The 17,211-nt window shown below is 42.0% G+C and overlaps 1 protein-coding gene across 1 annotated transcript in view; it reads left to right on the forward strand.

The window, feature by feature from the left end:
- DNAAF5 (dynein axonemal assembly factor 5) overlaps nt 1-17,211 on the forward strand; it is a 53,094-nt gene that overhangs the window by 13,273 nt on the left and 22,610 nt on the right. Inside the window, exon 5 of the mRNA XM_061599979.1 lies at nt 9,240-9,472. Within this exon, the coding sequence (XP_061455963.1) occupies nt 9,240-9,472 (233 nt within the window). The remainder of the gene's footprint in view (nt 1-9,239; nt 9,473-17,211) is intronic.

Genomic DNA, 17,211 nt, shown 5'->3' on the forward strand with positions numbered 1-17,211 from the left:
CCTAAAGCTAAACTGACCTCCCTAGGGTTACGCAAATGTCGAGCCAAGCAGAAATACAGCGTAACCAGGAAAAAATAAAAAAACGTTAAGAACTATAAACAGCCGAGAAGCAAGAAAATGAACTTTTCTAAATTGTTCAAACTATCGGATGCATTATTAAAATCAAGGGAACCCCAAAGAAATATATCTTCACCTTGTATTGTACCAAACAGGTGGTATGAAGCTTCTCCAGCCTCGGAGATTCCTATAACTTCGCCTCACTTACCTAAGACAGACCCTCCGGTAGTCTCAATACCTTCCTCTTTTGAAAAAAAAGAGAAGCCTTGGAATTTAATCAATAGCCGGAACAAAATTGTTCTGTTGAACTGTCCTAGGCTCAACTCTCAAGCACCCCAATACAGATGGAAGCAACATATTCTTGAACTTTTTCACTCAATGTCCTTGAGGCAGATAATGGCGGTCGACCTTTGCAAAATTGAATACTTACTTAACACCTGTATGTCCACTAGGGTTTTGCTTACCTTTAGAGAGCCGAATATGGTCCGTTTATTACATTCAAAAAAGCATATAATGCTCTAGCAGGGAATTTTCATCCAAAGGCACTTTCAAAATGACGGGAACTTCAGCTCCCTGCCTGCTCCTATGCAATGGGATATTATTGCTAGGTTACAATCCCTCACCCATCGCTTGCAGTTTGAGATGATGCAAATGGAAGCCCCCTTACAAATACAGCCAGAAATCCAAAGGGAGTTGTCCACGAGAGGGCCCCTTTCTCCCTCTCGTAATTTCTCCCCAGTAGCTCCTATGGAGGCTCAACCCTTATTAATCAACATTTGCCACAGGGTAGCTGTCCTACTTGTGTTCCATCGACTTCCAGGGAATATCTGAACACACATACAACCCCTTCATGGACGGACTTAAGATTCCTGGAGAATGCAGAGTTGGGTTCACCATCAAAATGCCTTTCTACGGCGCCAGCATTTCATTTGTCCTTTCCCATCTCCAATGTTAGCAGACCAGCATCCTCATTTGAGGTAATCAGCCATCTTAATGAGGTCCAAAACTCGATTTTGCCTCAAGATAGTGTGAACGTAATTCCCCCTTTGTGACTGCCTTCACCTCAGCAGGTTTTAAACCACCTGGCGCTTAAGGTAACTTTGTGGAATGTTGCAGGATGGCTTATTAAATTGGCAGACATTTCTTTTAGAGAATTTTGTTCTCACTCTCAAATATTATGTTTGCAAGAAACTTGGGTCACTAGCCTGAACTTTCTGCCCTTTCCAGGGTTCGTTTCTTTCTCCCTCCCTGCGATAAAGTCAACCAGGGGCTGCAGACCGCTTGGAGGTCTGGCCATATTAATTTCAGTAGATCTAAATTTAACCATTTCCCAAGTGCCTGTCTCAGCCACCAATAACATCCTGGTCGTTCAAATCACTTGGCCAACAAATTTAAAAATATTTCTTATTAATATTTATGCTCCTCCCGCGAGGACTAGGCAAAGGGATTCCTCATTTTGGACGGAGCTAGATCAGGTCCTGAATCTTTTATTTCAGGAAGTGCCAGATCCCTTAATTCTCTTGGCTGGGGATTTTAATGCCAGATTGGGTGCGAACAACTCTGCTATAGGGGACAAAGTGGGCCTATCACCGGACGATCTGTTTTTCTGCCCCCCTAGGCTTTCAAGGGACCCTGTAATAACTGCTGCGGGCTGTTCACTTTTTGCACTCCTCTATAAATACCACCTATTCATTTGCAATGGTTCCCCCAGTAACCCATCTTCGGATTTACATACATTCTACGGCCCTAGAGGAATGAGCGTCATTGACTGTGTGATCCTCTCACCTGCCCTGATGCCATACTTTGAGGCTTTTACTGTTATGGCCAGACCTGAGAGTGATCACATGCCTATCCGTTCAGTCCTGACCATCCCAACGAATCCTCAAGTTCCTAGTGGCCTTTCTCCGGAAAGCCTTATTCTGTTTGGTTCGAGAAGGCTCCGATGGGATGGGAAGCTTCAAGATGATTTGAATCTGTATTTATATTCACCGGATATACTATCTCTGCGTGGTCAGCTCTTATCCTCTGTAGATCCCCTCGATTGTTATAAGACCTTAATTGAGGATTTAAAGCCTAGACTGACTATTTCATGCCCCCCTTCTAGGAGGCAACAAGGGTGGTTTGATAGCCAGTGCTCAGAATTTAAAAAGAAACTTTCTAGTACTATAAGATCTTTAAGGAGGGAAGACTCCACAGAAAATTTTAGACTGTATATACAACTACGCAGGGCCTATAAAAATCTATTACGCAAGAAAAAAGCAAATTTCAATCACCAACAATGGAAGGATTTGGCTCTAGCACTAGTGGACAGAAATTCAACCAATTTCTGGGCCCTAATTTCGAGAGGGTTTAAGGGAGAACATTTTTGCATAGAAAATCAAATTACGTCACGTCAATGGTCTTCTTATTTTGAGGACCTGTTTGCTCGGGCCACGGTATCCCCTTTCACGGATACTCAATTCACCTCAATATCCTTGACCTTACAGACATGTAAAGAGTGGGAGCCCATGGACCCGCAAGAACTTTGCACTTTGATTAGCTCTCTCTCCATTAAAAAAGCACTGGGAGAGGACATGATCCCGGTTGAATTATTTAAAGCCAACCCCGATTGGTGGGCCCCGGTGTTCACTAAACTGTTCACTTCTGTCAACCAGAATGGTATTGTGCCGAAGGGATGGGCAGGCAGTATAGTGATCCCAATTCATAAACAGGGTTCAAAGTCTGACCCAAAATTTTTTCGCCCGATAAGCCTTATTGATGTTGCTGCAAAGTTGTATGCTAAATATTTGTTGGGGAAATTGCTAATGAGAATATGATTATCGCGGAAGAACAGGCAGGATTCATTAAGGGAAAGTCAACCATGGACCATTGCTTTACATTGCTCCACTTAATCCAGAAATATTCCTGTCATAAGAGAAGAGAATTATTTGTTACTTTCATCGACTTTACATCTGCCTTTGACCTCATTGACAGAGAGAGGCTTTGGCAAAAACTTGCCTCCACAAACATCGATCGACGACTCCTTTGCCTGTTACAAATACTTCATACCAACACGTTTCTTAGGGTTAGGTTAGGTGCAAATGGTCTGCTTTCCGATGCGGTCCCAACAAAGAGAGGAATACGCTAAGGTTGCCTCCTGGCCCTGTTCCTCTTCAATTTTTATATTAATAATATTGTCAATGAACTTACTGGCCCTGCCTTTTTCCCACCCTCGATTTTAGATTCAAAGCTCTCGGTGCTGCTTTATGCTGGCGATTTAGCTCTGACTTCCATCACGCAAATAGGCAGGAGGAGGCTATTAAGAAGCCTGGGCGCCTTCTGTATGAAGGAACACTTAGAAATAAACTACTCCAAGACTAAAGTGGTAGTCTTTGGCATGAAAATTAAGAGTCACATATGGAAATTAAATGAAAAACTTATACAACAACAACGCACCTTTAAGTATTTAGGTCTTACCTTTACTTCCACCCTCTCATGGAAACCACAAGCTGAGTTTTCCAAATTGAGGGCCTCCCATTCCATTCATCTGCTACTGTGCTTTTTTAAATTCAAGGGAGGCAGTTTGGTACCACCCGTACTGGAAGTGTTCCAAAGGAAAATAATACCTATGTTGCTTTATGGTGCAGAGATCTGGGGCTATACCAATATGAACACATTAGAGAAAGTTCAAAATGCTTTCCTTCGCACAGTATTGGCAACCCCAAAAGGCATGCCTGTCTCTCTGTTGAGGTTAGAGACAGGTCTGTATCCCTTAGAAGCTTCGGCTCATGCAGCTCTGGCCTTTTTTTGGCTAAGACTAGTCTCCATGGATGACTCTCAGTTACCAAAAAAATGCCTGCTTGAACAACTACAAAACCCCCTGCAAAATAATTGGCTAAACAGGACTAAATCAACCCTGGCTTTCTATGGGATAAGTATAGAGTCCCCCCCTTCCCATGTATCCACTTGTGCTAAATTGTTATTGAAGGATAGAATATTTCTCTATTCTAAAAGATGGGATCTTCATGCTTCTACGCAGTCATCTTTTTCTTATTGGTTCCCCATGTATAAATCTTCTTTTATTATGGAACCATATTTTTTCTTCCTAGATGCGCCATGGCTGAGGAGAGCCTTTACTGCTTTACGCTTCCAAACAATGCCCACAGCACTCCTCGCAGGGAGATATGATAACATCCCTATTTACCTCCACTGCTGTATATGTAACTCAGGCGAAGTGGAGGATATTATCCACTATATGTTGAACTGCCCTCTTTACAAAGATCTGAGGGCTAAGTTCTTTGCCCCTATCACCCATCTGATTGATAACAGGCCTACTTTGGAACAAGTCTGTGTCCTTTTAGCGGGCACGGATATTTTTATAACTAGACAAGTGGCAAACTTTGCTTTTGCAGCTGGGAAAATTAGAGCCAAGTTTCAAAAGAATGTAGGGTCCTGAATAGTGGTTGTTAGTGTACAAATGTTTCATTTGGTCAGTCTCCACCTCTTCATACCTGTTTTAGTATCCTTGATTGTACAGGACTGTATGAATATTGGTTTTTAGTGTAAAATTTTAATCCTTTTAATTCCTAACCCTTTCATATTTACTATTAATATTTGTATTCTATTTTGTTATTTGTATTTGTAAATCATTGCGGCAGCCTTTGGTCATGAGCAATAAAGTATTACCTTACCTTACCCATGAACCACTCTGTTCAGATCTTGTAAGTTCAGGTCTGTGGCTTCCTTGATGGAATCAATCCATCTCTTGTTTGGCCTTCCTCTTTTTCTTCTGTTTTTCCCAGCATTATTATCTCTTCTAGTGAATCATATCTTCTCATTATGTGTCCAAAGTATGAGAATCTCAGTTTCATCATTTTAGCTTCTAGTGACGTTCTGGTTTAATTTGTTTTAACAGCCAATTATTTGCCTTTTTTGCAGTCCATGTTATGCACAAAGCTCTCCTCCAACACCACATTTCAAATGAGTTGATTTTTCTCTTACCCGCTTTCTTCACTGTCCAACTCTCACATCCATACATAGAGATTGGGAATACCGGACTTCCCAGGAGGATCCCTCCGCCTGTGCAGCCTCTGAGACGGGCTCCTGTCTTGGATGAAACTTTTTCAGTTTTAAATCCAGTCAGAAGGGGGTTTTTTTGACTGGGGATAATTTCTTCCGGATAAGGAAGAAACGTGAGATTTCCCACACAGCTTTGTTGTGTTTGTTGGAGACTGGAATTCGTCAGAATTGTCTGTGAAAGAAGGTCTTCCAGCAGCTCGGACGGAGCTAGGATTTCTAGCTAGCTCAGCTGAATAAGTGAGCCGTTGTTTTTTTCTTCAAAGAAAAACGGTCTAACAGGCAAGCATTCTCCTGTCTACGCTCATTATTTTGTTATCTATACAGCTAAAGAGATTTGTCAAAGAACCAGCAATTAAGAAAACCTGGGTGAGTCAAAACTTTCTCTTTTACTCACGGAACTAAGGGGGAAGAAAATAAAAATAGCCTATCTTTTTTTTATTGCAAAAAGCTGACATGGAAATTAGCATTATAAAGATTACAACGGATGAGGGGTTTCTGATTGGAAGAGAAAAGAAAAATCTTTTTGATTTATAAGACTTTTGTGTAACATGTCTGGGACTATTTTTTCTGGTCTACTTTTTTTTTTTGACGAATCTGCTCATTCTTTCTGCTACTAGTTATTTGGACGCTGTGAACTAAAGCTGTTTTTGCACTTCTGGGCATATAAGAGATAAGGGCTGTCTAGAGTGTGACGTCAGTTGGTTTGAAAGATTAACTCCTTTGTAACCGGATAAAAAAATGAATTGCTCTTTGCTTGGGACATTGAAAATTGAAGGAGTTTTGTTCCTTTGGTTTTAAAAATGACAATTAAGAAGATCATGGATGTACAAGAAGGGACTTTATCTTTAGATATGTTTCAGAAAATAATGAATGGGATTAAGTCAATAAAACAAGAACTGAGAAATAATAGTCAAGCGTTGAGAATTGAATTTGACGAAATGAGACAGGAGCTGAAAGAAATTCAGGATTCTATGAGAAAGGAGAATAAAGATAGATCTGGAAAACCAAAAAAGGATGAAAGAAAAATTAAAGGCAAGGTTCAAACTATGGAGATTGGATTAAATAGGGACCTGGAAAAAGATTTGGATTTCCTGGCTGTGATGGATCCTGGAGACAAATATTACGGTTTGGAACTCAGTGCTGTCCCTGAAGGAATTGATGAAGAGATTGGAGATAAAGATATTATCGGTTCGAAAAAATTCCTGGACTGGAAGGATTTGATGGAACTTGAAATGGAGAAAGTTAACAGAATTAATCCCTGTTTTGTGTCAATGGAAAAATCTTCAAGAGATGTGCTAGTGTATTCTGTAAAAAAGAGGAACAGAGATGCGGCTTTGCAACAATACTTCAGTGATATGTTCGGAATTGATGGCAAGGAAATATCTGTGATAAAGGAAATTCCTATCAGACTCTTATTATATGACTATGACAGCAAGATTATTGGGTGCGTAAAGATGGAAGATGGAACCAACAAGGATAATGGAAGAAGAGCGATTTGAAATTACTGGACTTAGTAGACTTGATGAGTTGGATTAATTGACATGTTTATCTAGAAAAAAAATTGATGGACATATATCTCAAGGATTGGAAACTTCTCTTTGACTTTTTGTGGAAGAATAAAATGATATGATGTTAATGAGATTTGATACCAATTAAGATAACTGCTGGAGGAAGGTGATTTTATAATCTATTAAGAGACAGGCTTGTTATATATTATAGACTTATAGCTGAACTACTACAAATCGGAAGTCAATATTTTAATATTTTTTTCTTTTTTTATTGTATTAGTTATTGATTTGTGTTTTTTCTTTTCATATTGTTTTGGTTTTGAAAATTTGAATAAAAATTAATTGAAAAAAAAAGAGATTGGGAATACCATCGTCTGAATGATCCTGACTTTAGTGCTACTCTGAGTAGAACTTAATATTGGAAACAACTCTTATGAAAACACCTTGATAAAGTGTGTATGTGGTATGTGCCTTCAAATTGATTACAACTTATGGCAACCCTATGAATCAGCGACCTCCAATAGCATCTGTTGTAAACCACCCTGTTCAGATCTTGTAAGTTCTGGACTGTAGGCTTCCTTTATGGAATCAATCCATTTCTTGTTTGGTTTTCCTCTTTTTCTATTCCCTTCTGTTTTTCCCAACATTATTTTTTTCCAGTGAATCATGTCTTCTCATTATGTGTCCAAAATATGATAACCTCAGTTTCATCACTAGCTTCTAGTGATAGTTCTGGTTTAATTTGTTCTAACACCCAGTTATTTGTCTTTTTCATGGTCCATGGTATTTGCAAAGCTCTCATCCAACATCATATTTCAAATGAGTTGATTATCTGTTATCTACTTTTTTCACTGTCCAACTTTCACATCCATACATAGAGATCAAGAATAGCATGGATATGAATGATCCTAACTTTAGTGTTCAGTGACCCATCTTTGCATTTGAGGATCTTTTCTAGTTCTCTCATAGCTGCCCTCCCCAGTCCTAGCCTTCTTCTGATTTCTTGACTATTTTCTCCATTTTAGTTAATGACTATGCCAAGGTATTGATAATCCTTGACAAGTTCAGTGTCCTCATTATTAGCTTTGAAATTACATAAATCTTCTGTTGTCATTACTTCAGTTTTCTTGACATTCAACTGTAGTCCTGCTTTTGTGCTTTCATCTTTAACTCTCATCAGCATTCGTTTCAGATCATTACTGGTTTCTGCTAGTAGTGGGATATCATCTGCATATCTTACATTATTGATATTTCCCCCTCCAATTTCCACACCTCCTTCACCTTGGTCCAGTCCCACTTTCTGTATGATCATCTTGGTCCAATCCCACTTTCCATATAAAATCGCCTATTGTAAGAGTTTTCTACAGATAAAATTCATTGTGTTCAAAGCTTAGCCAGATAAAAATCACCTGGTGCCTAAAATTTAATAAAGAAAGTGCCAGGTAAATCATTCCACCACCAAAAAAGGCCCTCTCCCTGGTTGCCATCCACCTCTGCTCTGAAGGTGTACTTCAGGAGCTTCTGATGAGGATCTTAATGCTTGGGCATAGGGCTAGACAGTAGCAGCGTATAGTGTTTATACAAAATAAAATATCCCATTGGCCATTTCTTAGGACCATGCTTGGTGCTGTACAGATTTTATGTCTTTTGCAGTTGGACAGCAGGTATCAATTCATTAATCTTGAATAGTTTATAGCTGTTCACAGCTCATGCTGAACTGCCAAAAGAATGTTATGTCTACACATCAAGAGCACCCAGTCATAGAGCCTGAATTTTGAAAAAGCAAATTGCAGGCTAAGTTTTAGTAGAGCTGACTCGTTAGCTCTGTCTGCAAAGGTATTGAAAACTATGTGTCCTTGCAAAACATTCAGATGCTAGCACAAGGTTGGAGAAAATTAAACATGAGGCAGGTACTGGTAATGTTGGAAGAGAGCAATGAAACCCTCCTGAGAAAGGCCATATTCTGATATTTCTGAATTGAGCAGTTTTGTAGGAGGGGGAACTTTATGGAGATTCTTTGTGGGTTTTTTGTGATGGAAAAAAGTTAAAACCCTGAGGAGTAAGGAGCATCTGGACCGTTTCAGAAATAACTTGCATTATCGGTTATTTATAGACTATTCATATGTACAAGGGTGCTGACAAAGGTTTATACTTGTTCACATGTGCGCAGTAAGTTGCATGACAGTTCCAAAAACATCTGTTGTGATTATTGTAATTGTATGTTATTAGGTTTGTGGTCACCGCTATTTTTAAATAAATACTGCTTTGTCCGTTCAGATACATGGACATGCATGTCTTGCAGATAGAAGGTTTGGCAACAGCACCACCTGTGTAAGCTGACCCTTTCTTATAGTGAGATGGTTTTGTTTCCCCCCCCCATTTTTTTTGAGACGTTCCCAAATAAAATGTGCATAGTGCTTTGGATACCGATTGTGTGCTCTGGTGTCGTTATAGCCATATCTGTTGTAAATCAAGAATTTAAAAAGATTATCAAACTATTCTGCTGGCCTTCCCCTCATCCTGAATATTCTGTCTGTCTGTCTGTCTCTCTCTCTCTCTCCCCTCTCTCCCCCCCTCTCTCCCTCTCTCTTGTTTTTTTAAAAAATCCAACTGTAGTGACTCGTCTAGATCTGGGATGTCGGGAGCTGGTGACCAGAAACGTCTTCAAAATACTTCCAGGTCTCTGCCATGATCTCACTGACTGGGTTGAGGGCACAAGAATAAAGGCATCGCAGCTTCTGGTTATATTGTTGCAGCATGTGGAGGACCACATTACACAGCACATGGAACTCCTCCTTAGGACTCTGTACCGTGTATGTTCAGATGCAGAAAGTAATGTGGCTGGGAATGTAAGTATGTGAATTCCATATACTTGGTGATGTAGGCTTTCCAGAAAAAAAATCTACTCCCCTGAATTGTTTGAGATAATGACTTATTTTTAGTAAACAAAACTAAAAATTAGTCACAATAATGTTAAATACTTTATAAATACCCTAAACGTTTTTGTAAAAGCTAAATAATACTAAAATATTTGCTCACTGGTTAGGCTTTATCTTGAGTACTGCATCTAGTCCTGGACACCAAACTTTAAGAAGGATGCAGACAGACTTGAACAGGTTCAGAGGAGTGCTGCTTTTGAATGCCAGGTCGGTACATAATAAAACCTCACTTGTCCATGATTTAATTCTGGAGGAGGGTGCCGACCTGGCATGTATAACCGAGACCTGGGTGGGTGAGCAGGGAGGAGTTGCCCTCTCTCAGCTTTGCCCACCCGGGTATTTGGTTCAGCACTGTGGTAGATCTGAGGGCTGGGGAGGGGGGGTCGCTGTGGTCTATAGGAGTTCTTTTCCTCTCACCAAGCACCCTGTCCAGATGGCGACTGGTTTGGAATGTCTCCACCTTGTGTTGGGCCAGGGAGACAGACTAGGAATACTGTTGGTGTACCGTCCACCTTGCTGCCCAACAGCTTCCTTAGCTGAGCTGACAGAGATAGTCTCGGAGGTCCTTTTGAGGTCCCCTAGACTTTTGGTACTGGGGGATTTCAACGTCCATGCCGAGGCTGTCTTATCTGGCGCAGCTCAGGACTTCATTGCCTCCATGACAACGATGGGGCTGTCTCAATTTTCTACTGGCCCAACACATGTGTCGGGACATACTCTCGATTTGATCTTCGCCACTGGACATGGAGATGGTGATCTGATGGTGGGGTGTTTTTCATCTACCCCATTGTCATGGACAGATCACCGCTTGCTGAGATTTAGACTTACAGCGGCTCTTTCCCTCTGCAAAGGTGGAGGATCTATTAAGTTGATCCGCTCCCGGAGCCGGATGGATCCCATAGGTTTTCAGAGGGCTCTGGGAGATTTTCCAGCTGATAGGACTGGTGCTCCTGTCGAGGCCCTGGTCGCACTGTGGAATACAGAAATGACCCGGGCTATTGACACGATCGCTCCCGCGCGCCCCCTTCGCTGTAGAGCTCATACAGCTCCGTGGTATACCCCGGAGCTGAGAGCGATGAAACATGAGAGGAGGAGGCTGGAGTGCAGATGGAGGAAAACTCCCAGTGGATACAATCATGCCTTGGTAAGTGCCACCAATAAGTTGTATACAAAAGCGGTAAGGACAGCAAAGAAGCTCTATTTTGCTGCCTCTATTAGATCATCTTTAAGCCGCCCAGCGGAGCTTTTTAAAGTCGTGCGAGGGCTCTTACACTCTGGCCCCCACGATACTATGGAAACATCTGAGACCCGCTGTAATGAAATTGCTGGACACTTTCAAGATAAGATTGCATGTATCCGCAGGGACCTTGACTCTGATGTTGTGACAGATGAATCCATTGAAGTGTCCGGAGCATGGCCTTGTCTTTCTTTATTGGATGAGTTTCAGTTGGTGCAGCTCGAGGAAGTGGACAAGGTGCTTGGAATGGTTCGGGCGACCACGTCTGTTCTGGATCCTTGCCCATCTTGGCTAGTGAAAGCTGGCAGGGCTGGAACCACCGGTTGGGCCAAGGAGGTGGTTAATGCCTCCTTGTGGGAGGGAGTGGTCCCTGGTAGCCTCAAGGAGGCAGTAGTGAGACCTCTTTTAAAGAAACCCTCCTTGGAACCAGATAATTTAAACAACTATAGACCGGTGGCGAATGTCCCTTTTTTGGGCAAGGTTTTGGAGCGGGTGGTTGCCAGCCAACTCCAGGCGCTCTTGGATGAAACCGATTATCTAGATCCGTTTCAATCCGGTTTCAGGCCCGGTTTTGGCACCGAAACAGCCTTGGTCGCCCTGTATGATGACCTGTGTCGGGAGAGGGACAGGGGGAGTGTGACTCTGTTGATTCTCCTTGATCTCTCAGCGGCGTTTGATACCATCGACCATGGTATCCTTCTGAGGAGACTCGCGGAGTTGGGTGTCGGGGGCACTGCTTGGCAGTGGTTCCGCTCCTACTTCGCGGATCGTCACCAGAAGGTAGTGCTTGGGGAACATCACTCGACACCATGGACTCTCCATTGCGGAGTCCCTCGGGGTCGGTTTTGTCCCCCATGCTTTTCAACATCTACATGCAGCCGCTGGGTGCAGTCATCAGGAGTTTTGGAGTGCGTTGCCATCAGTATGCTGATGACACGCAGCTCTATTTCTCCTTTTCATCTTCTTCAGGTGAGTCTGTTGATGTGCTGAACCGTTGCCTGACCGCGATAATGGACTGGATGAGAGCTAATAAACTGAGACTCAATCCAGACAAGACCGAGACATTGTTGGTGAATGCCTTCCCTGCTCAGATGGTGGATGTTAACCCTGTTCTGGATGGGGTTACACTCCCCCTGAAGGAACAGGTACGTAGTTTGGGGGTTCTTCTCGACTCTTCCCTGTCTCTCGAGGCCCAAGTGGCCTCGGTGGCACGGAATGCGTTTTACCATCTTCGTCTGGTAGCCCAACTACGCCCCTATCTGGACAGGGACGACCTCGCCTCCGTTGTTCACGCTCTGGTAACTTCAAGATTGGATTACTGTAATGCGCTCTACGTAGGGCTGCCCTTGAAGACAATTCGGAAGCTTCAGCTGGTGCAGAACGCAGCTGCCAGACTACTGACGAGGACCAGTCGGTCTTCGCATATAACACCTGTCTTGGCGCGTCTGCACTGGCTTCCTATTTGCTTCCGGGCGAGATTCAAGGTGCTGGTTCTTACCTATAAAGCCTTACACAGCGTGGGACCTCAATACCTTGTGGAACGCCTCTCTCAATACGAACCTACCCGTTCACTTCGTTCAGAATCTAAGGCCCTCCTCCGGGTACCAACCCATCAGGAAGCCCGGAGGGTGGTTACTAGATCTAGGGCCTTTTCTGTGGTGGCCCCTGAGTTGTGGAACAGCCTCCCCGAAGAGGTACACCTGGCGCCTACACTTCTATCTTTTCGGCGCCAGGTAAAGACCTTTTTATGCTCCCAGGCATTTTAATTTTCTTAACCATTTTAATCTTTTAATCCGTATTTTTTAATTTTTGTCGTATTGTGTTTTTGTAGTGTTTTTTGTTGTTTGTTTGTATATGTTTTTATGATTTTTATTATGATATATTGTATTTTATCTTGTTTGTTCACCGCCCTGAGAGCTATTCTGCTAAGGGCGGTATATAAATTGAAATAAATAAATAAATAAATAAATAACAAGGGTGATCAGGGGACTGGAAACAGCCCTATGAGGAGAGACTGAAAGAACTGGGTATTTTTAGCCTTGAGAAGACTGAGGGGAGATCATAGAATAGTAGAGTTGGAAGGGGCCTACAAGGCCATCGAGACCAACCCCCTGCACAGTGCAGGAATCCAAATCAAAGCATTCCCGACAGATGGCTGTCCAGCTGCCTCTTGAATGCCTCCAGTGTTGGAGAGCCCACTACCTCTCTAGGTAATTGGTTCCATTGTGGTATGGCTCTAACAGTTAGGAAGTTTTTCCTGATGTCCAGTTGAAATCTGGCTTCCTGCGACTTGAGCCCATTATTCCGTGTCCTGCACTCTGGGATGATCGAGAAGAGATCCCAGCCCTCCTCTATGTGACAACCTTGCATGTACTTGAAGTGTGCTATCATTTCTCCCCTCAGTCTTCTCTTCTCCAGGCTAAACATGCCCAGTTCTTTCAGTCTCCTCATAGGGCTTTGTTTCCAGTCCCCTGATCGTCTTTGTTGCCCTCCTCTGAACCCGTTCCAGTTTGTCTGCATCTTTCTTGAAGTGCGGAGACCAGAACTGGACGCAGTATTCAAGATGAGGCCTAACCAGTGCTGAATAGAGGGGAACTAGTACTTCACACAGTTTGGAAACTATACTTCTGTTAATGCAGCCTAATATAGCATTTGCCTTTTTTGCAGCCACATCACACTGTTGGCTCATATTCAGCTTGTGATCAGCGACAATTCCAAGATCCTTCTCACATGTCATATTGCTGAGCCAAGTATCCCCCATCTTATAACTGCATTTGGTTTCTTTTTCCTAAGTGTAGAACTTTGCATTTATCCCTGTTGAATTTCATTCTGTTGTTTTCAGCCCAATGCTCCAGCCTATCAAGGTCCCTTTGAATTTTGTTTCTGTCTTCCACGGTATTAGCTATGCCCCCCAATTTTGTATCATTTGCAAATTTGATAAGCATGCTTTGTACCTCCTCATCCAAATCGTTAATAAAAATGTTAAAGAGCACTGGGCCCAGGACCGAGTCCTGTGGTACCTCACTCATTACTTCCGTCCAGTTTGAGAAGGAACCATTGATAAGCACTCTTTGAGTACGATTCTGGAGCCTACTGTGGATCCATCTAATAGTTGTTCCATCCAGCGCACATCCGGCCCAGATAGGATAGCACTCTTCATGTAATTGAACGATGGTCACACAGAGGAGAGCCAGGATCTCTTCTTGATCATCCCAGAGTGCAGGACACAGAATAATGGACTCAAGCTACAGGAAGCCAAATTTCAGCTGAACATCAGGAAGAACTACCTAATTGTTAGGTATGGTATGACGATGGAACCAATTCCCTAGAGAGGGGTTGGGTTCTCCAGCACTGGAGGCATTCAAGAGGCAGCTGGACAGGCAGCTATCAGGTGTGCTTTAAGTTGGATTCCTGCACTGAGCTGGGGGTTGGACATGATAGCCTTATGGGCCCAACTCTACTATTCTATGATCAATCAGTGAATGGCACTTAGTGTGGTTTACATGTTATGTTCAAACAAATTCAAAGCTTTATTTGGAAATTACTTTTATTGGAATAAGAATATTTTAAGATATGACAAATTGATAGCACATATGTCACTTACCCATAATAATTTTGGCATTCCTGAAAAGCTGTGGTGCATAAATACATTTGTTTCATAGTGAAATAAGTTAATTATAATTTTGATTTTAGATTTAACTAACATTGTATCCATTTCAGTTTGACTTGATTGTGTCCATTCATTTAATTATTAATTAATATCATGATATAATGCATTTCTAAATTTTTCCATGGAAAAATACAGTGGAAAATTTTCAGGAAAGTTTCTTTTTTCCATTTGAGAAAATGTTCTGCTGAAAATTCCCCCTTCCCCCCCAATCACTGTGCTCTGTAGTTGTTAACCTTAGTAAACCTGGTAAACCCTAATGTCTGTCTTCCTATGTGCTACGCATTTTGCATAGGAGGGGGCAAGGTGATCCAGAAGGGCAGTGGATCTAGTCCTTGCAAGATCTAGGCAGATAGGACACTTACCAAGGCACTGTTAAGCTAAATGTATTTATCTTCGGTTATTGTACAGAACAATGGTGAGATTGTTCAAAGTACACTTCTCCTGTAGTGCTGGCCAAGCAGAGCATTAACAGCCTCTTAAATATCTGTGTGGTGTAGTGGTTAAGGTATTGGACTATGACCTGGGAGACCAGGGTTCGAATCCTCACACAGCCATGAAGCTCACTGGGTGACCTTGGGCCAGTCACTGCCTCTCAGCCTCATGAAAACCCTATCTCCATAAGTCGGAATCAACTTGAAGGCAGTATATTTTTACAAAAATCATAAGCAGGAGATTAAAGTGTAAATGCTTGGGGGGATAAATTCAGTTTTAAAACTATGTGCAGTTTATGCCCTTTCTGGTTAATTTCACATGTTATCTTTTCCCCCCTCTTTCTGCTACATAATCCACAATATCAAAGTATGTGTATTCCATGTGATAGCCTTAATTGGTGTTCAGACATGGCAAGTTTATGCTTCCTTCCTGCTGTTTTCCTTTGTCTTTGCAGAAGCAATCATTAATCCACTTTACTATTTGCAAAAGATGCTAATTAAAACCAAGCCTTAAGAAAGTTTGCATGTTTATTTAACAGCATGGCATTCTGACAAGTAAGTCATTGCTATGGGTAAAAAACGTTTAAGGCACAGAGGAGAGGACCTTTTTCCCCATTCTGTAATGTTAATGAAACTGATAATGGTGTGGTCAAGCAAAACTATGAATGGCAATGTTGACAAAGAAAATCTTTCATCTTTGTTCATTTCTGGAAAAAAATAATAATGGAGTTGGATGTGAATGGCCACTCTGCAGTGAACCAGACCCCATATATGCAGGGACATGAAAGAAAAGTCTATCAGTGGCTACTAGTTATGGCAGCTATGTGAAATCTCTGGGATCAAGACACAGTATGCCTGTCAGTACCTGTTGCTGGGGAGCAGTGACAAGAGAAGGCTGTTCCCTTATGGGCTTCCCAGAGGCGTCTCTTCATCCGGTGTGTGAACAGGGTGCTGAACTAGATGGGATTTAGGTCTAATCGAGTACACCTTTTGGTTAAAAGGTAAGCAGTTGGCCTCAACTGAGGCATCACCCCAAACCATGATTGAGTATGGTTTGGCGTGTGTCTGAATTGCCAAATCATGGCTTGTGACCAGCCAGTAAGCCAGAATGAGAAACCACAGCTTGAAGGAGGTTTAGTAAACCATGATTATAACATTATTTGGCTTGATGTTTGTATCAGCAAATTATTGTTTACAGCCATTTGCTCACCATACGGGCAGATCTGAACAGGGTGGTTCATGACAGATGCTACTGAAGGTCACTGATTCATCGGGTCGCCATAAGTCGTAATCGACTTGAAGGCACATAACAACAACAAAGGACAGAATGGATTTAAGAATCCAAGAGAATGGAAAGCAAAAGCATTTGTTTGTGGGGGTTGCACTTCAGGACAAGAGTCTCTGGGGCTTGATGCTTGAGTTTTTATGGAGGTTTGTGAAAGATGCAAGGCTTTATAGAAGTCTGTGAGTGAAGTGTGATAATAGTGTTGCAGGTAAGTGGTGGTACTAGGGCCTTTCCTTGGCCTTGCAACACCATTAAACTCAAGAAGAAGAAGAACTGCTTTAAGTCATAATTTCCCAGTTGCAACCATGATTTGGGCTCTGATCTAGTATTGGTGCAAACCATGATTTGGTGTGATGTCTGAATTTTGCCTTTGTATGTGCAATGAGAAATGCCCATTAACAAGTGAAGCATTTCCTCCAAGAATTTGGAAAGTATTTGGATACATTGATCCTGGACTCTGTCAAGGCTCAGTTGTAATCTTTTTTTTCTTATTAACTTAATAGTAATAATAATTTATTACCATTATCATTCTAAACTACCCTTCATTTTATAAGAACACAGGGCAATGTACAAAAAATAAGTATGCAGGAGGTCTTTGTGAGCTAGGCACACAAAAGATTGTTCTGCTGCTCTGGCTACCTAGTGCCAGAGTTGATGATGGTGGCAAGTTTAGCCCTCATCAAAGGGAACCTCTGAGTGCAGTGCTTTGCTTTAGCTTATGTAATCACGTAGCTGCTGTTTACTGGTGTGGGAAAAGTAAGACAGCTTGTATGTTTGTGACTCAACAGAACAACACATTGCACTGAAGGTGCTATGTGAGCAAACCAAGAGACTTGGCTTTTATATTTATATATAAGAATATAAAATGGTCATGATGAAGAGAGGGGAGAGAGCCCAGTGTGTGTCTGTGTGGTCTACACTCAGTTCATAGGTGGGGAGAGAGTTGCATAATGTTCAGTATCCATTACTAACAGCAAGAATAAAAGAAACTGATCTTTGCTGAGCAGGCTTATGCTGTCATGCTAC

The sequence above is a fragment of the Rhineura floridana genome, chromosome 17 (genome assembly GCF_030035675.1).
Source record: "Rhineura floridana isolate rRhiFlo1 chromosome 17, rRhiFlo1.hap2, whole genome shotgun sequence".
NCBI lineage: Eukaryota > Metazoa > Chordata > Lepidosauria > Squamata > Rhineuridae > Rhineura > Rhineura floridana.